Source organism: Aspergillus glaucus (genome assembly GCF_001890805.1).
Source record: "Aspergillus glaucus CBS 516.65 unplaced genomic scaffold ASPGLscaffold_1, whole genome shotgun sequence".
Taxonomy (NCBI): domain Eukaryota; kingdom Fungi; phylum Ascomycota; class Eurotiomycetes; order Eurotiales; family Aspergillaceae; genus Aspergillus; species Aspergillus glaucus.
Window position 1 is genome coordinate 820,199 of NW_019170453.1, and position 23,591 is coordinate 843,789.

Here is a 23,591-nt window from a genome sequence, read left to right on the forward strand (position 1 = left end):
ATCAATTGTTATATAGAGTAGATGAGTACCTTTGAGCAAATTATATGTGGTTATCAAGTGTCAGATACTAGGTTAGATCATGGTGGTGTTGGTTCTACTACAGTCTGCCTTGCAGCAAGCATCACCGCCATCATGCTTCAGGGCAATAGTCCAAGTTCAACCATTTCTAAAAAGCAATTGGTTCATTCTTAGCAATATCGGCGAAAACAACCTGCCAAACCATATCCAAATCTCTATACCAGCCAATCTCCAAGGCTCCCTATAAAGATATCAAGATAGATCAGACGCCTCCCCCAAAATAATCCTCTCCAAAACATCCTTCTCCCCACTACTCCCAACCAACCCCCAAAACACACCACCCTCAATTCCCATCAACTCCCTCGGCCTCCCAAACTCAACCGCCCTCCCCGCATCCATAACCAGAATCCGATCAAAATCCGCAACCGTACTCAACCGATGCGCAATAACAAGCAAAGTCGACGCGTTCCGCCCGAATTCAGAACGGATCGAGCGTTGGATCAGCGCGTCGGTTTCCATGTCAACTGCGGATGTTGCTTCGTCTAGAATCATCACTTTGGGACGAGATACGATGGCGCGAGCGAGGCAGAGTAGTTGGCGCTGGCCTTGGGAGAGGTTGAAGCCTCCTTCGGATATCGTGTCGGATAAGGATGTGAAAAGGCAGTTGTTTTTTGTACGGCTCGTATGGGTTGAAGCAAGCGTGTCTGTTGTGCTTTTTGGGCTTGTAGTTCGCGTGATGCGTGGCTGGGTGCTCGATTCAGAGGCTAGGGTTTCTGTGTCTCCGAATGAGATGAGGTTGACTCGTTCCAATGCGTCGTATAGTTCGGGATCACTGTGTTCGTTGAACGGGTCGAGGTTGGATCGCACTGTGCCGGAGAAGAGGACTGGGTCCTGGGGGATGATGGCCAGACGACTTCGGAGATCGTGCAGTTTGAGCTTGGAAATGTCCAAGCCATCGATGTAGATGTGGCCCCATCGAGCTTCCAAAAAGCGGAACAGTGCCAGAGTGAGGGATGATTTACCAGCCCCAGAACGGCCAACGACTCCTACTCGTTGATTTTTCTCCATTGTGAATGACAGACTGTTGAGCACGGGAGGCAGATCCGGTGCATAGCCAACGACTAGATCCTCCACTTCTACCTTGCCCTCTGTCGGCCAAGAAGCAGGTGCTTCCATTCCGCTTTGGTCCTCGATTTCAATATTCGAGTACTCGAGCACCCGTTCCGTCGCATTCATATCCAACTCAACGTTCGCGTACTGTCGTAGAACCATCACAATAGCACTATTGTACTGCAATGCAAAACTCAAAGCAAACCCGGCAAGAGCAGCCGGGATGCTAGGGAAGTAGACCACTAGAGCCGCAGTCATGGTTGAAAAAATGGCTCCCACGACACTCATGCGGTAGTCCAACCACATATTGAACAGCCAGAGATACCACGCTGTCCGTGCGTGCACACTGATCTTCTCATACATGATTCTAATATAGGTATCTGTTTTGTTGAAAGCGCGGATGGTGATGAGACCTGCAAGGCTGGAGCCAAACTGTTCGAAGATAGGGCTTTTTGCTATGCTCTCCAGTCGCTTGACTTCACGAGCCCCGGCGAGGTATATCAAGGACAGTTTCAGACAAATTCCTAGGATCACAGTTGCGAAAATGATCACAAACGGAGAAACGGCCATACCGGCCAATAGAATGCCGGTTATCTCCAGGACGTTATGAATGAACAATCCGATGTCATAACTGAGTCTCACATCGACAGCATAGATGTCTGATGTAAATCGGTTCAGAATGCGGCCCAGGGGAACTGTATCAAGCCACCGGAGAGGCGCACGTAGCACGGCGTAGGTCAGGTCATTGAATAGGTTCTTTGACGCTTCTATTCCGGCTTTCATAAGGGTAAAGTATCTGACTGTCCCCAGTACACAAGCCATAATGGAGATGCCCACATATACACTGAGGTAAAGGAATAGATCCGCATCTGCATTTACAGAAGCTAGGCGGTCCGTGATAATGTCGATGCTCGAGGGATGATGATTTGTGTGTTCTTGTTTGCTAGACGAACTGGTCCATAGTTTCATCCACCATGACTGAAGCAATAATGTCAATAACGGAGCATACCAAGGGCGGGGAACAACTTACACGTCCAACAATGAGGCAAGCATATACAACATATGCACCAAAAATAGTACACCAAAAGTAAATGCTACCTCCCTTCTTACAATAGGCAGCATACACGGAAAGAGAAACCGATCCGGTGCCGTTCGCTTCGTCCTGCACGAATTTTGGTGCATCGGCCTCGCCAATGTTCGCATTCCTGCTCCAGATAGAGCTCCGTCTGCTCTGTCGACTTACGATCGAACTTCGTCTGCTAGCTACAGAGCTTCGTCTGGCTGTAGTTGATGTTCGGTTCCTGGTGCTCGAACGCACTTTATTGGGAGCAGCCATAGGGTCAATGTTAGATTCATGAGGCGCCTTTACAAGGGTCTGGTCCTCGGGTCTTTCTGATTCCTCCAATAAAAGGAGATCCGATAGGCTGTTTTTTCGCCGAAGCTCCTCGACCGTACCAGCGTGCTTGACATGTCCGTTCTCGAGAAAAATTGAATAGTCTGTATGCGAAAGGCAGAGAGTGGCGTGATGAGTGACAAGGATTCGTGTCCGTTTTTGACCAATCTCACCAGCCAGGGCGTGGTTGTAGACATGACGGCCTGTATGAGCATCCAGTGCGCTAAAAATGTCGTCCATAATGAGAATCCCGGCCCGAGAATACAATGCTCTGGCGAACGATACCCGCCAGCGTTGACCACCACTCAGGTTCACGCCATTTGCTCCAATATCCGTCATTTCTTTGTCGGGGAACATTTCAAGATCCTTGTCCAAGGCGCAAGCATAGAGCACCTTGCGATATCGTGTAGGGTGATATGGTAAACCGAATAGGATGTTGTCTCGGATAGTTCCATTCTCAATCCAGGGAATTTGAGCAACGTATGCGATTGCATTGTCGATAATCCATTCTGCACTCGAGATGCGACGGTCATATCGTACATTGAGCTGTGGAGACACAGGAACCTTAACCTTGCCTTGGAGGACGTCACACTCTCCAAGGATTGAGGCGAGCAGAAGGCTCTTTCCAGACCCAGTCTTTCCAGATATCACACTCAGCCCTTTGGACGGGAAGTTCAAATTTAAATTGCGTAGCACAAAGTGTTCGTCGGTATCCCAATCACTGTGATCTTCATCAGCAGGCCACGCGACCGACGCTGCCTCGAATGCTATGTGATTAGCTGGGGTCGTGTTAACTGGTTTCTCGGGACTAGACATATACTTGTCAATGCGATCCGAGCTAATCTTTGCTTCCAAGGCTTTCGACATCAAACCCGGCAGACTCGCCATGGAGAGCTCCAATGATCCGAATATTGACATGGCAGTGAAAGCCACGGATGCAGTAAGCTCGCCATACAGCAATGCGTACACGGTAAGAGAGGCAGCTGACAGCATCAAAGGCCCCAGGATCCAAGTGGATATTAGACCCGTGCTATATAGGAAAGAGGTCCAAAGAGACTGCAACTCTGCATGGCGTCTTTCAGCGATCTTCTTTTCCCATTCCCCTTCGATTGCTGAAAATTTGATTTGTCGAATACCTTGGAGAACTTCAGAAACTACTGCTAGTTTCAAATCTCGTAGCTTCATGAGATCGTCCTGACACTTCGCATATCTTGTGGCGAGGTAGCTGTTGACGGGTATTATCACAGCTGCTACAACGAGTCCTGTCGACAAGCTCTTCCATCCGAGAAGACTTAGCAGGAAGGCGCAGGCAATCGTCAACCTAAGTATGGCATGCGGAATCAGATAACTGTAGCAAGCAAAATCGGCGACTCGTTTCGAATCAACTGCTGCATAATTTATGATGCTCTGAAGCCCCTCCTGTGCTTCCTCATCCTCTTCTTCTGTTTCAAGTAGAGAGGCCGCCGAAGGATCCAGTGCCGATTCTTCGGGCTTATATGTCGTTTTCGCATCTTTTACATCCTTTTTCCGCATAGACTTGGCGAACACCAGCGCTGCCAGCTCCTCGTAAACGGGGACGCCCAATTTTGAGTAAACGGTCCAGAAGAGCCACGAGTCGATGCTTGATGATAGCAGCATAAAACATCCCAGTGCTGATACCCATATCCATGATTGCGAAGTACCCTGTGTGTCTCCACGATCTTCTAAGCACTTTAGGATCCTATACAGAGCCACCTGCGGCCCAAAACTTAGAGCACAAGATACTAGGGCAAGCGTAAGCTGGAGAAGAAACGATCGCCAATGAGCAATAACGAGACTTGTCCATATAGTATGGCCTGTTCTCACACGCTCAAACCGAGTATGAAGAGTTTCAGGGCGGACTGACAGAGGCAGAGCAGGCAAATTGTCAATCTCAAGGCTCTTGTTTTGAACCGCGTGTTGCAACAGTCCATTGATCCAACTGAACGTCATCCGATGCAATATTGAAACTGAGTATTGTTGGTCAACTACATTGCCCTTGTGATACACGTCTGGACGGCGTGGGACTAGAAGGCAGCATATTCCGCGCAGAAAGGCGACCGCGATTTGCGTTACAACCAGTCCGATTGAGGGCCGATTGAATGATTGACGAGATACTAAGATTCCGATGTAGACTTGTAGACATGGGATCAGGAAAGCCAATATGCTAGCGTAAAAGGCCAACTGGCTTTGAGCGAATCTTTCTGTGCGCAACGGCTCAACGAAGAGAGCAGCAGATTGAAGGACGAGGCACGCCTTAAGATATCACATAGATGCATTAGCACTCCCAGTTCAGCAATATCCATCTCGCAAATTCAAGTACGCCAAGGTATAAACTCACCCAAATGCCGATTTGGAGCCAGGATTGGACAATATAGTCTTCAATGCCGACGTGAACAGTAGTGGTAATGGCCAAGCCTAAGGCGATCTCGAATCCTGCCACAGAAAGAAGGCCGATCACCATTCGTTGCCATTTGTCCGAGAATCTCCTCACAGAGTCATCGGTCGCATCTCCGTCCTCATCTGCGTAGAAGGAGCTAGCCAGGCGTGTTCCATCGTGCTGGCTTGTTGTCGACGTCCCATCCAATCGACGAACAACGCTTCTGGCAGCAGCAGTGCTAGTAATCAAAACCAAGGATAAACCAATGTAACTGGTCAGTAACGACAAAATATCCGAATTCGATGCCATTCCTCATCACTCCTCACGGTTAGAACTAATTCTGAGACCAAATCTAAGACAAAAAAGACATGGGAAATGGATTGGACGGAAGATGTTCCAGACGAAAGTATAGTAGTATAGTTGGACAGTAACGCCCACTGCAGAAAATATGTCGCCTACACGCGATTGCATCACGGCATTCCTCTCCTTGCTTTGGCCTGTCCTCGAACTGAGCCAGGCACCACTTGATGGCCGGAATTCTCTCATCATCCTGTCCCGGTGGGCACGGATCGAAATGAAAATCGAAAAAGACTGTGCTTGAGATTCCAGTGAAGCTTATTGGATACCCACTCGGTGTATTCCGTACATAATATCCTGCGTTCCGGATAATTTTGTAGTGAAGAAAGGAGTTAAAGGAATGGATCTGGGCAGCCGTTGACTCCTAGATGCCACGTTCGGCCAATCATGCAAAGAGGCATGTCACGAGAGTGAGCTTTGGTCTATGCATTCTTCCGGGACTGTCCAACGTGAGTAGTTTACACGAAGCAGACAGAAGTATGAGGCAGGCGTTTTCATGTGAATATATACTCCGTTACTGACCATGCACAAGATACTGCATAGTTGTCTAGGATCGATAGCTCCAGCTGAGCGCTCAGCCCGATGCATCTTCATCCATAATGACACTCAAGATGCACCAAACGAGTTTGATCGGGGACATAGTACAGAGTAGTAGACAAGACGCCGGAGGCATTAAGGTACCCTATACACTAACCGCTTTGGGAAGCGGCACCGCATCAATGATTCTCCTTCGGAAAAACTGTTGATCGTTATCGGTGGATGGCAGAAAAGTAATGGACGGTTTTCTCGGGCTTGCTTGATTCTCGTCAATTACGTTCGTTAGGCCGGAGATTTGGTGGAATACACCTTTCCTTTCAGGTGTCATGAAACCACAAATATCATATCTTCCTTCTGCGGCACGGCTTTCCGCTCGGCCCCTCAACCTTCCTCTATCCCACCGCGGAGTTCGCCATTATGCGCAGATAGCGTCGGTACGGGCAAGGCCCTCATTATCCCAATCGAATCTTCCAGTCTTGTTCTCGGATGGACGCCATGTGCAAAGAAGATGGATTACAGAGGCTTACGTCCAGCGAATGAAAGATGCGGAGAAGCAATGGAAAGAATGGGCAGGGGAGATCAAGGCCGGGAAGAGACTCAGTTTTGTGCAGCATCTGGAGCAGAGAGAACTACTGCATGATGTTGTCGGGTTCGTGGAGCATGCAATTATTACAGTTCATTGATTCCGGGCGAGGACTCCATGCTGACTTTGAATTTTCTCAGGGAACGCGATCTTCTACACAAAGTCTTCACCGAGAAGCGAGTCGGCCTCTACGCCGGTGTAGATCCAACCGCTCCTTCGTTGCATATTGGACACATGTTGCCGTTCATGGTCCTAGCGTGGGCCTACGTCTGGGGCTTACCCGCGGTGTTCCTGGTCGGTGACCCTTCTGTGTTGGAAGTCTTAGCAAGTTTGACTGACCCCGGTACAGCTTGGCGGTGCCACGTCTCGAGTCGGTGATCCAACGGGGAGATTGCAAGGGAGGGAACAGGTACAATCATCCATCCGCAAGGCAAACATGGCAGCCATGCACATGCAACTGAAGAAGCTGGGTGCGAGCATCGAGAGATACGGTCAAAGGCACGGGTACGAGACCCAACGGATCTGGAGGCGGTCACTGGTGAACAATAACGTATGGTGGAACAAAACATCATTCATTGAATTGCTACGGGACTTGGGCGCTTTTATGCGACTTGGCCCTATGCTGGGCAGAGACACGTAAGTTGATCGCTGTGATTGTCTGCTGTTTCTGAACATGCGCTCATCTAATAACGTACAGAGTCAAAACTCGACTTGCGAAAGGCGACGGTATGTCTTTTGCTGAATTCTCATACCCTCTTATGCAAGCATGGGATTGGTGGGTTTTGTTTAGAAAGGGTGTCCAGGTCCAGGTGGGAGGCACCGATCAGTACGGTAATATCCTCTTTGGTATGGATGCGGTCAAGTCCATCAGCAGGAATACCGCAAACGAGCAGGACCGGAACGGTCTTGAAAAGGATGTGGACAGGCCAATCGGTCTGACCACGCCATTACTGACAGCTTCGTCTGGCGAGAAACTTGGAAAATCCGCTGGCAACGCGGTTTGGCTTGATAAGGACATGACATCCACCTTTGAATTATACCAGGTCTGCAACTCCTCCACCTCCTTCTCAACAAACCAGCACTGACATGGCCACCAGTTCTTCGTACGAATTCCTGATGACGTCGTTGAACGCTACTTGAAAATGTTCACGTTCCTACCTTTACCAGAGATTTCCAAGATCATGGAGCAACAGAAAGATGACCCGTCAAAGCGTGTTGCACAACATGCTCTGGCTTTCGAGTTTGTGGAGCTCATCCACGGGAGACAAGAGGCAGAAGCCGTATCCGTACAACATCGTCAGCTATTCCGCCCACGGGAATCGACAGCTGAGCCGACTCCTCTGGCTCAAGCCGGGAGACAACCACCAGCCGGTCATTTCAGATCCCCCACAGCGAGCTTCGTCAATCCCCAGGCTGGGAACCAGTACGCCCCCCAAACCAATTTCTCGAACATGCCGTCTGTAAATGTCACTCTTCCGCGGTCCCTTGTCTACGACCAACCTTTCAACCGGGTCCTGTGGCACGCGGGATTGGTGTCATCTAAGAGTGAAGGCCACCGCATTATTAAGAGTGCGGGAGCATACGTGGGATCCCGCCCAGGCGAGAGCGGGCCCATGTCGGATGAGTTGTCATTCACGCCCATCAAGCCATGGACGGCTAACAAGACAGCAGAATTCGTTCACGGTGAGTCTCTGTTGATCCTGAAGCTGGGCAAGTGGAAGTTCAAGCTGGTCAACATCATCAGTGACGTAGAATTCAAAGAGCGCGGGCTTACTGCACCCGGATGGGAATCACAACAGGATGAAAATTGACCAGAAGAAATCTAAATGAGGACATGATACTCTGCTTTTTTGAATGATTTCGTGTATTTATAGACTTTGCACATATCCGAATGCATGTACCATAGCATAATGGCGTATTTCTACTCCTTTCCTTCATTCTCTTTATATCTTGACCTATGTCTTTGTATTATATAAATTGATCGGTTAATATTGTAGTATTTTATTGGCTTTTTTATTATATATGTATTTTTTGCCCTGTCAGGTGTAGACATGCCATATAGTTACCCTACCTGGTACGGAGTACACGGACAAAACCACTGAACGCGTCGACGCGCGACGCCCTTATCGATCACATCTCCGCCCTGCGATCTCTCTTCCTCCACAGCACCGGAGTCTGTTTTTCAGTCTTCCATTGCACTAAAGCTAGAACTTATTTTAGACCGCATTGTTTTAATCCTCGGATGCTTTTACCAACGCTTTAATTGATTCCATCGTCCGCAATGGCCAAAGGAACCCCCGCCGCATCCTCGCCCACGACCGCGACGCCTCCGTCTGCAGCGCTCAAAAAAACAACATCCAGCGCGCAGAACATGAGAAGTCAGAAGTCTATCCTCGGATTTTTCCAAAAATCATCTCCCTCGACACCATCTTCTGCTGCTCGACGCCCAGAGCCCGCGTCTTCGCCGGCAGAATGTGTCTCAGAGAACCGGGGGGCGAACGCTCCGGAGGAGGCTTCGACGGGAAAGAAGAAGAATGGGCTGAAGTTCTCGCAGAAGTTGACGCCTGTTCCGAGTAGTGATTTGGGTGGGATTGATGAGGATGAGGAGAAGGGTGCAGATGGACAGGTGTGTTCTGCGTTATGGCTGTGGTGGTGGTTTGAAAACTGACCAGTTTCGTTTAGTTGCAGACGAGTCCTGTTCAACCCAAGGCCTCTGGTTCTCCGTCACGTCGAGTAAGTAAAATTGATTGCCCATTATGTCGTAATCCTCGTCTGATCCTCATATTCTCCAGTCCAAGAAGCAGGTCAACTACGTCGAGTCCGATTCCGAAGGAGAAGATGATGACGATCAAATCTTTGGCCCCAATCGGAGGAACAGTCGGGTTAATAAGAGGAGGAAGACTTCGCCTGAAATTGATGATGATTTCAAACAGGATGGAAATGATGATGGTCATTCCGACGAAGGTCAGTTCTTGCACTCTTTACACACTCTACATTTGAAAGGTGCTGACAGATCTAGAAATGGACGATTTTGTAGTTGCAGACGAATCGGATGAGGACGCAAAGCCGTCGAAAAAGCGTAAGAGACCCACGAACCGACAGGCACCGAAATCATCGCCGCCGCCGTTTGAGCCAACACCGGCCGACGAAGAATTAGATCTAGACGTCCCAGATGCTCCATCTGGAACGACCGTGAAGTGGACGTATGATCCGGACAATCTCGAACCTCGTCAACAGCGCACTGCTCCTACTTCTTCCAAGAGTCCTTCCAGCGCCGTCAAGCAAAAGGCACATCTCAAAGAACCCGAGGAACGTTACTCATGGCTTGCAAATCTTCGGGATATAGACGGTCACCCCATTGGTCATCCGGAATACGATCCTCGTACTCTTTATATACCTCCGCTGGCATGGTCCAGATTCTCTCCTTTCGAGAAGCAGTACTGGGAGATCAAACAAAAATTTTGGGATACTGTTGTCTTCTTCAAGAAAGGAAAGTTCTACGAACTTTATGAGAACGATGCCACCATCGGTCACCAGATGTTTGATCTCAAGCTCACTGATCGAGTGAACATGCGCATGGTCGGTGTTCCTGAGATGAGCTTAGATTATTGGGCCAACCAATTCGTGGCCAAAGGCTACAAGATAGCTCGTGTGGACCAATCTGAGTCCGCCTTGGGTAAGGAGATGCGTGAGCGAGATGGTAAGAAGAGTGGTGGGAAGGAAGACAAGGTCATCAAGCGAGAGTTGTCTTGCGTCCTCACTGCTGGTACCCTGGTTGAAGGGTCGATGCTCCAGGATGATATGTCCGTGTATTGTGTCGCTATCAAGGAGGCCATCATTAATGACCTCCCTGCCTTTGGGCTTGCTATTGTCGACACCGCGACGGGTCAGTTCTCTCTGTCTGAGTTTGTCGACGATGTGGATATGACCAAATTCGAAACATTCGTCGCGCAGACCCGCCCGCAGGAATTGCTTCTCGAGAAGTCAACAATCTCCCAGAAGGCGCTGCGCATACTGAAGAACAACACCGGCCCTACAACCATTTGGAACTACATGAAGCCCGAAAAGGAATTCTGGGAGGCTGATATTACTGTCAAGGAACTTGATGCGGCTGAGTACTTTGTCTCTCAGGACGACGAAAACCTTCAAGCGTGGCCCGAGACACTTCGACAGGCTCGAGAGAAGGAGTTGGTGATGTCTGCGTTCGGAGCCATGGTGCAGTATCTTCGTATTCTGAAGCTGGACCGCGATTTGATCACCATTGGGAACTTCGCCTGGTACGACCCGATCAAGAAGGCATCTAGTCTCGTCCTAGATGGCCAAACGCTCATCAACATGGAAATCTTTGCGAACTCTACCGATGGTGGTTCGGATGGTACTCTTTTCCAGCTCTTGAACCGCTGCATTACCCCGTTCGGAAAGCGAACTTTCAAGCAGTGGGTTTGCCATCCTTTGGTGGACGCGAAGAAGATCAATGCCAGATTAGATGCTGTTGATGCTCTCAATGCTGACCCGAGTGTTCGTGACCAATTCTCTTCTCAATTGGTCAAGATGCCTGACTTGGAGCGACTTATCTCCCGCATTCACGCTGGCAACTGCAAATCCCAGGACTTTGTGCGTGTATTGGAAGGATTCGAACAGATCGAATACACAATGAGCCTTCTCACTGACAGTGGTTCTGGCGAAGGTGTCATTGGACAGCTCATCAAGTCCATGCCTGACCTGGGCAGCTTGCTTGAGTATTGGAAGACAGCATTTGACCGCACCAAAGCCAAGGAGAACGGCATTCTAGTTCCAAAGGCAGGCGTCGAGGAAGACTTTGACAACTCTCAGGAGTTCGTCGAACAGTTGCACAGTGATCTCGATAACCTTCTGAAGAAGGCACGTCGAGACCTTGGCTCGAGCGCCATTTGCTACAGGGACAATGGAAAGGAAATCTACCAGCTCGAGGTCCCCATCAAGGTGAAGAATATTCCCAAGAACTGGGACCAGATGTCTGCGACAAAGCAGGTCAAGCGGTACTACTTCCCTGAGTTGCGATCTCTCATTCGCAAGCTACAAGAAGCCCAGGAAACGCACAGTCATATCGTCAAGGAAGTCACTGGTCGATTTTATGAACGCTTTGATGAACACTACGCCACCTGGCTCGCAGCCGTGAAGATCGTATCGCAGCTCGACTGTTTGATCAGTTTGGCCAAGGCTTCAGCGTCCCTGGGCGAGCCAAGTTGCCGGCCCGAGTTTGTCGACAATGAGCGCAGTGTTCTTGAATTCGAGGAGCTGCGCCATCCGTGCTTGCTTTCTTCCGTTGAGGACTTCATCCCGAACGACGTGCAATTGGGAGGAGAAAGACCCAATATCGACTTGCTTACCGGAGCCAACGCTGCCGGAAAGTCAACGGTCCTCAGAATGACCTGCGTGGCTGTCATCATGGCTCAAATTGGCTGCTACCTGCCCTGCCAATCTGCCCGCTTGACCCCGGTCGACCGTATCATGTCTCGTCTGGGCGCCAACGACAACATCTTCGCTGCCCAGTCGACCTTCTTCGTTGAACTCTCCGAGACCAAGAAGATCCTCGCAGAAGCTACCCCGCGCTCTCTGGTTATCCTCGATGAGCTAGGCCGTGGAACAAGCTCTTACGATGGTGTCGCCGTCGCCCAAGCCGTCCTGCACCACGTCGCCACGCACATTGGCGCCATGGGCTTCTTCGCAACGCACTACCACTCCCTCGCCGCGGAATTCGAAAACCACCCCGAGATATCCCCCAAGCGTATGAAGATCCACGTCGACGACCAAGAGAGACGCATCACCTTCCTGTACAAACTGGAAAATGGCGTCGCGGAGGGAAGTTTCGGTATGCACTGTGCTGCGATGTGCGGTATTCCCGATAAGATTATTGAATGCGCGGAGGATGCTGCTAAGCAGTGGGAGCATACCAGTCGTCTCAAGGAGGATTTGGAGCGTCGCAAGGGTGGTGGGTCCATTGGTCTAGGTTGGTGGAGTGATGTTGCTTGGGCTCTGAAGGAGTCGACTGGCGAGGGTGAGGGTGAGGGTGAGGGTAACGAGGAGATTTCTGATGCTGGGTTGGAGGTTCTGCGCAAGGCTATTGAGGCTTTGTGATTATAATCATGGTCCGTCTGGTTTGTTATGTTGATTGGTTTTGAAATGATTTCGGAGTACGGTGCTGGGTATGAAGTCACTTTCTGCAGTTGTTCGTGCTAGGGTCCTAATCTGCTCGTATTTGAGCCATGTCCGTTATATTGCCATGTATACCAGGGAATCAGAATAGAACGTGTTAAACGATATGTTTCTGATTTCAGAACCGCATGAAGAAAGTATCCTTTGAGCTCACATAACCTCCCTTCCAACATAAATATCCACTTATTGGTGACCAAAAACAACACAACCCTATTGGAAATATCAAGACACGATCTCGTATCAAATCCCAAGAAAACCCAGCGACGACAACTCAAGCCGCACAATTCTCCAACTTGACATACGGAAACAGCTCATCTTCCATCTTCAAAGGTCGCGCGGAGGGAGTACTAGGCTCGTCACCACTATCAATCACCCGCGGTTAGCTATGTATCCCAACAAGAGTATGTGAATCAACACTAATGAAAATATACCTCTCATCCTTAAACTCCTTCACCTTAGCCTCTTTCGCGGGAGTTCGCTGCTTCTTTTGCTTGGTGGGCGATTCCTCAACACCACCGTTTCTGTTATCCTCACCACCCTTGGCGGCAGTCTTGCGCTTGGTAGGTGCTTTCTTTGGAGTCGCAGAGGGCGTATCGTCGGGGGTACTACTCGCACCACCGCCATTGGCGGGATTCGTAGCGATATATTCAGCCAACTTGCGCTTTGCGTTACGGTAGACAGTGTTCGCAGTGGCGCCATTCTTGTAGCCAGACATCTGGGCGAGCTTTTCGTAGTCCATCTGCTTTGGCTGTTAGGTCAGGGTTCTCATTTAGGATGTGGTTGATGAAGATGGGTGGGTTGGTGAGAGAGGCAGACCTTTTGCTGTTCGCTCGCGAAATAGCCGGCCAGGAGCATGAGCTTTGTTTCGCTGGGTGACAAGCCCAGCGTGGCATCGGATTTGGCTCTTCCGGACATGTTTGGTAGTTTTGGAGGTCAGGAAGGGAGAAGGGGGTTAGAATTGTAGGGTTCGCAGTTTTCTCATATAGTTGAGCGGGGGGACGGTGGGACGTGTTAAGGAAGTGGAGGAGAAGAGGGAATTCAGGAAATACTATGTGCCCATGGTGAAAGAGCAGGATTGAGTAGTACTCTGTGTCATTCAGTGAATAATCAAAAAGAATGAAGCCCCAGGCTAAAACACAAAGACTGGGGTAGACCTGTATTCACCAGCACTGAAACTGTGAATGTGTTCCTATGCGCTACTAGGAAGCGAAGAGATCCATTATATTCATTCAACGTTTCTTTGGCACATTGCTCTGTATCTGCTTGTATACATGCTCCCACAGCTCCGGATAAAACGTCGTAGACTGCCTCCCCGGCTGACTCTCCTCCGTCGCCCAGAACTGTTTTAACGTGCTTCCCTTCCACCAGGGCAGCGGAGCAGGTTTCTGATTCCGAAAGCTCACGGGCCGTAGCAACGCTTTGTCCGCAACGAGATCGCCCACTCGCACTTCTGTCTGGCGGGGGATAGTGGTGAATTTCATGGTGTTGATGTAGAGGGTAGCGGTAGGGGGGAGGTTTCTTGCGTATTGGATTGCTTGTTCGCGCGAGCGACGGGCGAAGACGGGGAGGGCTAGGTGGACGAAGTTGACGAATGGGGCGGAGGTGTAGGCGACGAAGAGCATGGGGATTGTGCCTCCGACGACCACTAAGACCAGTGTCAGCTTGCATTTCCAAGGAGATCGGGGGCATGGGTGCTTACCAGCAGGAGCTAGGTACCACGGGTATTCATCAGCGGCAAAGGCCGGCGCAACGAGGAGACAGGATGCGCCGAAGAGGAAGATCGTGGTGAGTCGTAGCATTCCCAGGAAAAGTGTCCGTCCCGTTCCTCCATGGTAGATTAGAATGCGCTCCGGTGGTCCTATACGAGACGCAAATCAACATGAAGTCCAAGCTTTATAGATGTCCGTCATTCGTACCTCGTCGGATAGCGGATTTTGCATGTGCGGCCGGGGATGTTGCCGGAGTACGCAGGCCAGCTGGGGAGCCATCTTTCGTCTTCAACAGCGGAGCTTCTTCCTTTGGTGTTCGAGGGGTCTTTGGAGCAGGAGAATTCGTCGTCGTCTTTAAGCGGGCAAACAGTCGGCTGCTGAGATCTCTCCGCACAGCCCGGGGTAACGTGCTTAATTGCGGATGAAGTAACAGGAGGGTTGGGCGCATACTGGACATTCTGAATAGATAAATCGCAACCCAATTGATCCAATACAGAGGGGAAATCGATTTTCTGGAGAATGAAGCGCGGAAAAGAAACGCCCTCCACCGCGAAACTGCGGATTTCCCCGTGACCGCGGAGGCTTGGCGCTTGTGCTTTGTATCAACATTCGGTGTCTCTCTTCCCTTCATACTCTCGACTTGACACGTCCATATGATACATATTGCCCTTTGAGCCCGTCTAATATCCTCTCTTTGACTGACGGGAGCTCCGGGCCATGAACAGCTCTCGATTGCCCTGCTAACTCGCCATGTCGTCGGCTTACGGTGGCCTCCTACGGCCAATTCTACTGATAGCTATCTTCTTGCTCTCCGTGATACTCCCCGGACACGCCTACGAGTCTCTCACCGACGAAACCCTGAAATCCCTCCCCCGACCAAATAATGACTTCGATATCAACTCCGGCGCCCTCCTATCTCCTATCCTCATACCTCGTGTCCCCGGGACCTCAGGTCACACCGCCGTCTTAAACCACTTTGCGGACTTCTTCCGGACAAGTTTACCCAAATGGAGGGTTGAATATCAGAATTCAACACAAAAAACACCAGTTTCGAAAGGCAAGGAAGTCCCGTTCGTCAATTTCATCGCAGCGCGGGACCCGCCATGGACTGCCGTGGGAGATGTAGGACGGCTTACGTTGGTCGCGCATTACGATAGTAAATACGAGCCGGAGGGTTTTATTGGGGCGATCGATAGTGCTGCGCCGTGCGCTATGATTATGCATGCCATGCGGAGCATTGACGAAGCTTTGACGCGGAAATGGGAGAAGATGGAGGCAGAGGGTCATGCGGATGCGTCGCTGGAGGAGCAGAAGGGGATACAGATAATACTGTTGGATGGAGAGGAGGCATTCGTTCAATGGACTGCTACTGATTCGTTGTACGGGTCGCGCGCCTTAGCGGAGTATTGGGATAATGAAGTGAATCCCGCTATGTCGTCATTCAAGACCCCGTTGAACTCGATTTCCCTTTTCGTCCTTCTGGATCTTCTGGGCTCCAAGGATCCGGCCGTGCAGTCTTACTACCAGACCACGCACTGGGCTTATCAAAACCTCGCGACCATAGAGCAGCGTCTTCGGGATCTCAAGCAGTTCAAATCGGCCGATAGCCAGCGGTGGTTCATCGACGGCTCGAAGGATGACCACACCCTCAAGACATACGGTGGCATACAAGACGACCATGTTCCATTCCTTCAGCGTGGAGTAGAAATCCTGCATCTTATCGATGCTGCACCGTTCAAGGGATTCCCCAAGGTCTGGCATACCATGGATGACAATGCTGAGAATCTGGACATGAATACCGTCGAGGATTGGAGCATGCTCGTCACGGCATTTGCGGCGGAGTGGATGGAGCTGGAGGGATTTTTCGAACCTGCTTCTGGAAAGCGAGGTAATGGGAAACGCTCTGCGAGCGATGACTGGGACAAGACTGAGCTGTAAGCTTTTCCTTTCTTGCTCTTTTGCCGAATATAAACCTCTTTTTATCTTCTTTAACCGTTGTATATATTATATACATGACTGGCCAATTATATATACAGTGAACTATGCTAATCTGATTAATTCACAGCTTTGAACAGTAGTGCCTATTGCAGTCAGCCTCCCAACATTGAAGTATATATCACAATAATTTCAGATCATGCTCATTTACGCCTGTCAATCCTTGGCCTGATACCCTGGCGGTTTGTGTAGTTATGCTGCTGGCTTGAGCTGTTAGTACTTTTTCCAACACCAAAAATTAGCGCCAGCTTTGAACAGCCTTGAATGGTTACATAAGTTGGATCCTGCGCGGCTCAACTATTTTTAGGTATGCAGGTTGACGCTGGCATGTGGCGGGGTAGGGTTGTTAATTCACTCGTACGCCATATTTACTCCCTCTTCCACATCCTCCGCACCAACAACCTCTCACAAAATGCATTTACTCGAATCGCTAGCTTCATTTCTCGCGGCATCAACGGTTGCGGATATGAGTTCGTCATCTAACCTCCCGAAACCGTTATCCAGATTCCTTGCCGCCGGTAGTGGCGCCTATGGTCCGCCAATGTGGGAAAGAGTGGGAGAAGTAACCGACAATATCCGCAATGGTGCAGCAGCGTACGGCCCACCAATGCTGGAGAAATTGGGTGAGGTAACCAACAATGTTCGCGATGGTGCAGCAGCTTACAGCCCACCAATGTTGAAGAGATTGGATGAGGTAACCAACAATGTTCGCGATGGTGCAGCAGCTTACAGCCCGCCAATGTTGGAAAAGTTGGGTGAGGTAGCCAACAACGTCCGCCATGGTGCAGCAGCGCCAGTGTGGGAGAAAATAGAAGAGGCAACCCACAATGTCCATAATCATGCAGCAGCTTACGGACCACCAATGCTGGAGAGATTGGGTGAGGTAACCGACAATGTCCGCAATGTTGCAGCAGCGTACGGCCCGCCAGTGTGGGAGAAACTAGGAGAAGTAACCCACAGCGTCCGCAATGGTGTAGCAACTCACGGCCCACAAGCGTGGGGAAAAGCAGAAAAAGTAACCCGCAATGTCCGTCAAACTCCTCACTTTATATGCCACCAGATGCTAATGTTGCACCAGGCTGCTCAGTGGAGTGTTAAGAACCCCGGTTCAGCTGTTTGCGCGGTTGCTGGAGTTGGGGGTGCTATGGCTGTTGTTGCTCCAGGCATAGTATCTGCGCCGATTCTATCTTCAGCAGGGTTTGCTGCTACTGGAGTCAAGGGTGGTAAGTATTGAGATATGTACATGTTCCTGCCTGTTCGAGTCTAATAGGGATTTAAATGAATTTAGGCTCGGCCGCTGCTGCCATACACGGTACCATTGGGAACGTCGGAGTTAATAGCTTGTTTTCGCTTCTTCAGAGTGCTGGAGCCAGTGGCCCTGGGCTCGCCGTTGTGAATGGAGTTGTACAGGCTGGTGGTGCTGTCGCAGTGGGTGCTAGTGGTGGAGTGGCATGGGTAAAGTCGATGTTTTGATTGAGGACAGTGGGATTGGGTATAGTGAGGTGCGTTTAAATGGGTGCTAAGGAGTCGTGAGCAATTTGCACAACCAGGTTAGAATGAGTCCTAACCCTGCCGCAACCGATCAAATGGAATGGCTTGGGTTTGTATCATTTGCGAATCAGAGACAACTACAACGCGCCTGGCTTAAGGTGACAAGATGTAGCATTCCAAAGGCATGTACTAGTGTAGCCTACGATTTGCCATGTGTGTGTGCGAATTCTCTGGGCATCTTTCACAATTGCCTCATAATTATCCTGGATTTCTTGTATCGCTCGACAAACTTCAGCGAATTAGCGGTGGTGAACCAAAGAAATCGGCGGAAGCGATCCATGGGCAGCATGGGCGCCCGGTGTCAAGTTGACGAAAATGGCGTCTCTATAAATTTAAAGATGTATTGATGGATCGAAATTCTCTGAAGATGCGTCAATCCTGCGATGTTTCAATTCATAGTATGCTATGGACTCGACAAGTACTGCCACTGGCGATAATGATATTGCCAGCCTTCAGAATGACGAGGACAGGTACGCTACCTATAAGAATAGCCAATTGATACTCATCATTGATATGTAGTAGATTCCTTGCTATCTATCGACTTCTGTCCAAATGGCAAAACCAACTAGAATACTTTCTTTATCAATTCTGCAAAACTCACGCGCCACAGCTTCTTGTTGACTGTCACTGGTCTTGCCCCGAGGAAGCAGAGCTGACCCAGCTCAGTGAGAAGTTTACTGAATACTTTTGTTTCCACAATAAACGTGTCTTCCGTGACCATGGTGTATCTGAGGAGGAACGAGAGTCTTTCTGTACCAAGTTGCAGAGTGTTCGCCGAATCCGAAATTCCGCTGTTCATCGGGTACACCCAAGCGCCTACACGATTAGGAGTTACGCGAATGATGCTCTTGACGTTTTGAAGATTGTGCAACGACTGGGAAATGAAGAATTCAAAAAATCATTCAACAACCCTGTGAGCATGAAGCTGATTCGTTTTGCTAAAGCGAGAGCAGAAGACTAACAAGCATACTCAAGTTAAACGAAATCATCCAAACATTTTGGGAAATCAACAACGACGGGATAATGGCATCCCAGGGTCATCCAGTGGCCCAGACCAAGCCAGAATGCATACCACTCCTTCCGAAAATGGAACAGAAAGAAGTCAATATGAAACGTGGTCTCGAGGATCAGAAGATAGCCGCACAGAGAAAAGCCTTCAATATTGCGAAGGCGGCTGAAGATTTCGAAGACTCAAAAAGGGCAAAAGATGTACGTTTGCGTCGAGTTGAGCAACAGGAAGAAGAGGCTGAGCGAAAGAAGATCGAGAAAGCTGAAAGATTCAAAAAGCAAGAGGAAGATGCGGCAGCGAGAAAGGCAGAGAGAGACGAGAAAGCAAAAGGGGAATGCAGAAGTTGAAAGTGCAGAGAAAGCCGAGGAGTTAAGGAAACAAGAGGGAAATGCAGAAGCAAAAAGGACCGAGGAAGCTGAGAAAGCAAGAGGGAAATGCGAAAGCAAAAAGGGCACAGAAAGCCGAGAAAGCAAAGAAGAAAAAGAAGAATGCGGAATCCCAAAGAGCAGAGAAAGTCGAAGAGAGGAATAGGTCAAAGAATTGAGTTAACTTCAAAGGATATTATATGAAGGAGTTAGTCTTAGGCCATGGCAAGACTCGAAGAAACAGAACATAAGGAAAAAGCGAGTGAGCATCTGGAAATTGAAGACTGCCAGTGAAACAAATATTCAAGAGACCGGCATTTACGTTTTATGTTATGTCTTTGAATAAAAGGTCTTTTTGTTTGGCATAGTAGACAGGCACTTGAAAAGCCAACAGCTCGATGTTCAAAAAGAGCAGCAATAATGATGCCCTGTCTGTATTTCAATCCATTATTATCCTCCATCATGTGTCCCGACTGGCTACCACAGTCCTGAATTAGAAGCCGAAGGACTATATAGTACTGTACGGTGTATCAGTATACTGACAGATTGGTGAAGATATGAATGGATGATCTTATTTCCCCTGATTCCTCATCATAAACAAGCTACCATATTTATCAATAATCTTCCACGCGTCAACAATGGCCCCAATGTCCTATTAAAACCAATGCCACTTCGCCCCCATCCTCTGAAAGTATCCAAACAACGCCCCCTTAGGCACATATCCCTCATAGGTATGCTGCCACCTCGCCGCCCATGAACCCACAGCGACACCCGACTCTGTAAATCCCAGCACCTCCAACACCCACGGCAGCAAGACGAACAGGATCCCCAGCGCAATCAAGGTTGCGTAAACAGGGTGCTCCTTTTTAAAATCGATAGCTGCATCGGTGGCCTTTTTCAAGGCGTCAGCAGCGGGACGAGCCAAGGCCGCGCCAGCTTCAACGGCAGCCGTTAAGCCTCGGAGAATGGCTTCGACAAGGGAATCGGTCCAGCCGGTTGCGGTGACTTGTTCGTTGACGCTTTTGTGGAGCTCGATGGTTGTAGGGGATGTTAGGATGGCAGTGATGATGTTGGACGCGGCATGGTCAGTGGTTGTTGTCAGGCTTGCTGTATCGGCGGCGTCACCGAAGAGGCAGGGGAGGATGGAGATTAGAAATGACATTTTGGGCTTTCAGGTTTGGAAGGGAAGATGTCCTTATGTTCGGAAACTCGGCGTTGTAAGGAATTAGGGGCTGTATGCTGTGTTGTTCGGCGCTTAAAAGAATACCTACACGTGATTCAACATGCATCGACCACGTGATTAGACAAAGACACGTTATGTCGTGCTTGATATAAAGCATATTGCTATGGGTTAGATCGTTTGTAAATGAGATACTTCGTGGAGCCCGGCGAGGTTCATTGAGTAAACATATGCTCTTGGTGGACTGTGGACCAGTCAAAATACCGCAAGTATCACAGCATTAATTGTTCCAGAGAAAGGAAGCATGCCAGTCCAGGAATATCGGAATGAACATGCCATCAAATTCATAACGAAATTAGGGCATATCATCTATCCAGTTCCGGGGTAGACCCGGTTACCCCACATTTTAGTAGTCACCACAAAGTTCTCCATCGCCGCTTCCGCTCTGAAAGCCCCGAGAAGCTGCAAGAGATAGAGAAATGAGTTGAGAAGACAAATGGACTGCTTTGTTGATGAGGATGATGTTGGGAATGAACCAGGAGATCTTGGGGTTTGTCCGTATTCGACGCCGTGGCCTGGAAGGATTTCTTGTGAGACTCCGATTACCCTAGACCTTTATATGCTTCTCAAACAGCTCTAATCTGAAATGTAAAGCATCGCTTGAGCTACACTTGTAATCTTCACAATAGAGCAATTAGTACATTGAATACTGAATAGGAAAACTGTATACAGTACAGACAGACCACAGAGCAGCAGAAAGGCAGGGAGTAGAGCTGCCCCAAAAAGGGCAAGAATGCTGCAAAGAAGTAAAAGTAATGTACAAAAGTGCGGAAGACTGTATATATAGCAGTGATGTATTTAATGATTTCCCCCCTTCTTTGCGGGGGAGGGCATATGATATCGGGCCAAACCTCCCCTAATAATGAAACTGATGATCCAATTCCATTTACACCATGTTTCCCAACATATATCCCGCCATCTCTACAACACCCCAAGTAGGCTGCAACACCGCTCGCAAAACTGCAGGTCCCGGGCATACACCACGTAATCCCCAAGCGAGCCCGAATGTCACAGCTCCAGTCACGAACCGCCAGTCAATATCCGCCACAGTAGCAGTAGGAAGTTTCCATTGTTCAGCGAGAGTTGGCTTGGAAGGCTTCCCGTCATCTTTATCTCCGTGTTGTCCGGGTTTCGCAGATAAGTAGGTGATAAGCGACGGGCCAATCCCAAATAGTATGATCAGAGCGAGCGAAGGATCGAAACGGGAAGGATCCGTAAGGAACGCAAAGAATCGGAGTACTTTCGCGGGATCGGCCATTCCGGAAATAAACAAGCCCAGACCAAACTCCAGACCCGCCAGATACGAAAAGGCCGTCTGGGATTCCTCCGATCGGTTAAGCGACTTGGGGACAATGAAGCAGTTAGTGATGCCGGTGAGGATAGTTGCGGCTGCCATGAATCCGAGTTCGAGGGTTGATGGGTAGAGCGGGGTGTAGCAGGGGATGCCATTTGCGCAGGCAGGAATGTTTTGGCCTCCGTTGACGAAATTTGCTGTGAGTAGGGCAGTGATGAAGAAGACAGCTGTTGCGATTAACGAGCGAGGGGATAGGCGAGAGAGACCACAGAGCATGTGGCCTGAAGTGCAACCACGGCCATTCTACAAAGAACACTTGTCAGCCAGTGCCTCCTCATCTGTCCATAGTTTACTCACCTTAGTTCCCCATCCCAACAAAAATCCAACACCCAATGTAGATGCTATAGAAGCCCACGAGCTCGGAGCGGCGGGATACGTCGGTAACAACGACGGGGCGAACCAGTAAATCGGGACTGCACTCGACACAAGGCCCACGATTATAGGCAGGTTATAGCGATTCGGGTTGAAAACACTCCCTGCGAGAAGCGAGGAGATTCCAAAAACGGCTCCGTTGTGTAGTAGGAGGCCCGAGGAGCCTTGGAATAGCAGGAGGGCACCTAGGGAGGTGTGGACCGGGGTGAACATTATGCGATAGCCGATTCAAGCCATTCAATCACAATATCCCCAATGTGCAAACAAGTGTCGAGTTGTACTCATAGTACGTTGATTTTTCGGCGTGAAGAAAGGGAGAGTCGCCGATGACGGTTTCGGGGACCATAGCGATGATCCCCGAAGGAGAACGGGTTCCATGGATCGGTGTCCTCGCCGCTATCGATTAAACTAACTTCGTGATTTGCGAGGTATCTTGGTTCCACTTGAATTGACACCTCCGCTGCTCTCATAGTCCTCCGCAAGGGACTTGGGAGATCTCGGAGAATTCATGGCGTCATGCTTTGCTGGCATTATCTCAAATAAAACAGTGGGGCCTGAAGATCATGTATCATCAGTCAAATGCATAAAGAGATCGAACCGAGAGAAAATGGACAGATTAAGGTAAGAATGAAGATTGAAAAGCGCGAGGAGGAAAATGAAACAAAGAAGACGAGGCTAGCGGGGTCACATGGGTATCACGGGGGAGCTGCAGCCCTATCACCCAGGTCACGGGGTCTGCACCAGGGAAGTCTTCTCCAACTCTATGCTACTTGTATCTCTAGTAGCACCGCCCAGGACACACGTCCACCCTAGTGCACAAGGTGACACTATCTTACTCGTGGTGGTGGCACGCATAATGGCACGGTTTGTAACCTGTCACACTCGAGTCTGGGGAGGATATTACTAGCCATTGATGGCCAATGGAGAGCAAGTCTGCGGACCTGGCATCAGAAGATGATACCTTACCTTGTATAACAATGGACTGCGGTGTTTATTGGTTCTCTGTCGTCCCATGCCATCGACTGACACATCCGAGGCGCATTCGGGACACTTTAATCATGAAGGATGGAGTAGATACCCACGAATCTGTCTTCTGGATGACTCCCCTGGGCTCCTTTTCTGCACGAGGTTGTGGCAGTTGATACAGGTATTTTGCTGAATTGATATCTACTACAGAATCCCCGGAGGTAACCGTATGTTCACGCAGAGGACAAGTGCATAGTCCATGCTGAAACAGTTTATAATTATCACATGTTTTGATATTTCCATAGCCCACCAATCTAGAAGCTCATAGGACCCTCTTACTTTTCTGCGCTATCAAGCGGACGGGTCATTTGATGTGTAGGGATTAGGGAGCGGGAGTATCGGGGTATTTATTTATTTCTATCCTGATTGGGGAAAGTTG

General features: G+C 49.5%; 10 protein-coding genes across 10 annotated transcripts; 5 read left to right on the forward strand and 5 right to left on the reverse strand.

Moving 5' to 3' along the window:
• Positions 1 to 270: 270 nt before the first annotated feature.
• On the reverse strand, positions 271 to 5,228 carry ASPGLDRAFT_21405 (uncharacterized protein; the record flags this gene model as incomplete). Its single annotated transcript, XM_022543093.1, has 3 exons — positions 271 to 2,106; positions 2,159 to 4,795; positions 4,881 to 5,228. The coding sequence occupies 3 exons, from the start codon at positions 5,226 to 5,228 to the stop codon at positions 271 to 273; spliced, it is 4,821 nt and encodes a 1,606-aa protein (XP_022405930.1).
• A 465-nt stretch (positions 5,229 to 5,693) lies between these two features.
• Positions 5,694 to 8,378, forward strand: ASPGLDRAFT_41232 (tyrosine--tRNA ligase MSY1). Its single transcript, XM_022545365.1, has 6 exons — positions 5,694 to 5,753; positions 5,809 to 6,462; positions 6,537 to 6,690; positions 6,746 to 7,032; positions 7,094 to 7,439; positions 7,494 to 8,378. Exons 2-6 carry the CDS (start codon positions 6,140 to 6,142, stop codon positions 8,205 to 8,207), a joined length of 1,824 nt encoding a protein of 607 aa, XP_022405931.1. The 5' UTR covers positions 5,694 to 5,753; positions 5,809 to 6,139; the 3' UTR covers positions 8,208 to 8,378.
• Positions 8,379 to 8,529: 151 nt separating this feature from the next.
• ASPGLDRAFT_161481 (mismatch repair ATPase MSH6) lies at positions 8,530 to 12,743 on the forward strand. The gene is made up of 4 exons (XM_022542482.1): positions 8,530 to 9,022; positions 9,079 to 9,129; positions 9,189 to 9,360; positions 9,416 to 12,743. Exons 1-4 carry the CDS (start codon positions 8,678 to 8,680, stop codon positions 12,511 to 12,513), a joined length of 3,666 nt encoding a protein of 1,221 aa, XP_022405932.1. The 5' UTR covers positions 8,530 to 8,677; the 3' UTR covers positions 12,514 to 12,743.
• A 119-nt stretch (positions 12,744 to 12,862) lies between these two features.
• On the reverse strand, positions 12,863 to 13,506 carry ASPGLDRAFT_21408 (putative histone h1.3.; the record flags this gene model as incomplete). Its single annotated transcript, XM_022543094.1, has 3 exons — positions 12,863 to 12,953; positions 13,023 to 13,330; positions 13,408 to 13,506. The coding sequence occupies 3 exons, from the start codon at positions 13,504 to 13,506 to the stop codon at positions 12,863 to 12,865; spliced, it is 498 nt and encodes a 165-aa protein (XP_022405933.1).
• A 194-nt stretch (positions 13,507 to 13,700) lies between these two features.
• On the reverse strand, positions 13,701 to 14,876 carry ASPGLDRAFT_53958 (uncharacterized protein). The gene is made up of 3 exons (XM_022548053.1): positions 14,508 to 14,876; positions 14,291 to 14,449; positions 13,701 to 14,236 (listed from the first exon to the last, which is right to left on the reverse strand). The coding sequence occupies exons 1-3, from the start codon at positions 14,755 to 14,757 to the stop codon at positions 13,821 to 13,823; spliced, it is 825 nt and encodes a 274-aa protein (XP_022405934.1). The 5' UTR covers positions 14,758 to 14,876; the 3' UTR covers positions 13,701 to 13,820.
• Positions 14,877 to 14,887: 11 nt separating this feature from the next.
• Positions 14,888 to 16,538, forward strand: ASPGLDRAFT_223236 (glutaminyl-peptide cyclotransferase family protein). The gene has a single exon (XM_022543169.1). It carries the CDS (start codon positions 15,051 to 15,053, stop codon positions 16,236 to 16,238), a length of 1,188 nt encoding a protein of 395 aa, XP_022405935.1. The 5' UTR covers positions 14,888 to 15,050; the 3' UTR covers positions 16,239 to 16,538.
• A 94-nt stretch (positions 16,539 to 16,632) lies between these two features.
• ASPGLDRAFT_41235 (uncharacterized protein) lies at positions 16,633 to 17,978 on the forward strand. Its single transcript, XM_022545366.1, has 3 exons — positions 16,633 to 17,322; positions 17,374 to 17,518; positions 17,584 to 17,978. The coding sequence occupies exons 1-3, from the start codon at positions 16,708 to 16,710 to the stop codon at positions 17,766 to 17,768; spliced, it is 945 nt and encodes a 314-aa protein (XP_022405936.1). The 5' UTR covers positions 16,633 to 16,707; the 3' UTR covers positions 17,769 to 17,978.
• Positions 17,979 to 18,251: 273 nt separating this feature from the next.
• On the forward strand, positions 18,252 to 19,484 carry ASPGLDRAFT_78480 (cell envelope integrity protein TolA; the record flags this gene model as incomplete). The annotated part of the gene is made up of 3 exons (XM_022549966.1): positions 18,252 to 18,316; positions 18,369 to 18,759; positions 18,822 to 19,484. 3 exons carry the CDS (start codon positions 18,252 to 18,254, stop codon positions 19,200 to 19,202), a joined length of 837 nt encoding a protein of 278 aa, XP_022405937.1. The 3' UTR covers positions 19,203 to 19,484.
• Positions 19,485 to 19,574: 90 nt separating this feature from the next.
• On the reverse strand, positions 19,575 to 20,584 carry ASPGLDRAFT_41237 (interferon alpha-inducible IFI6/IFI27 family protein). The gene has a single exon (XM_022545367.1). It carries the CDS (start codon positions 20,380 to 20,382, stop codon positions 19,876 to 19,878), a length of 507 nt encoding a protein of 168 aa, XP_022405938.1. The 5' UTR covers positions 20,383 to 20,584; the 3' UTR covers positions 19,575 to 19,875.
• A 505-nt stretch (positions 20,585 to 21,089) lies between these two features.
• Positions 21,090 to 22,822, reverse strand: ASPGLDRAFT_78482 (YeeE/YedE family protein). The gene is made up of 2 exons (XM_022549967.1): positions 22,112 to 22,822; positions 21,090 to 22,057 (listed from the first exon to the last, which is right to left on the reverse strand). Exons 1-2 carry the CDS (start codon positions 22,397 to 22,399, stop codon positions 21,347 to 21,349), a joined length of 999 nt encoding a protein of 332 aa, XP_022405939.1. The 5' UTR covers positions 22,400 to 22,822; the 3' UTR covers positions 21,090 to 21,346.
• Between the last annotated feature and the right edge of the window lie 769 nt (positions 22,823 to 23,591).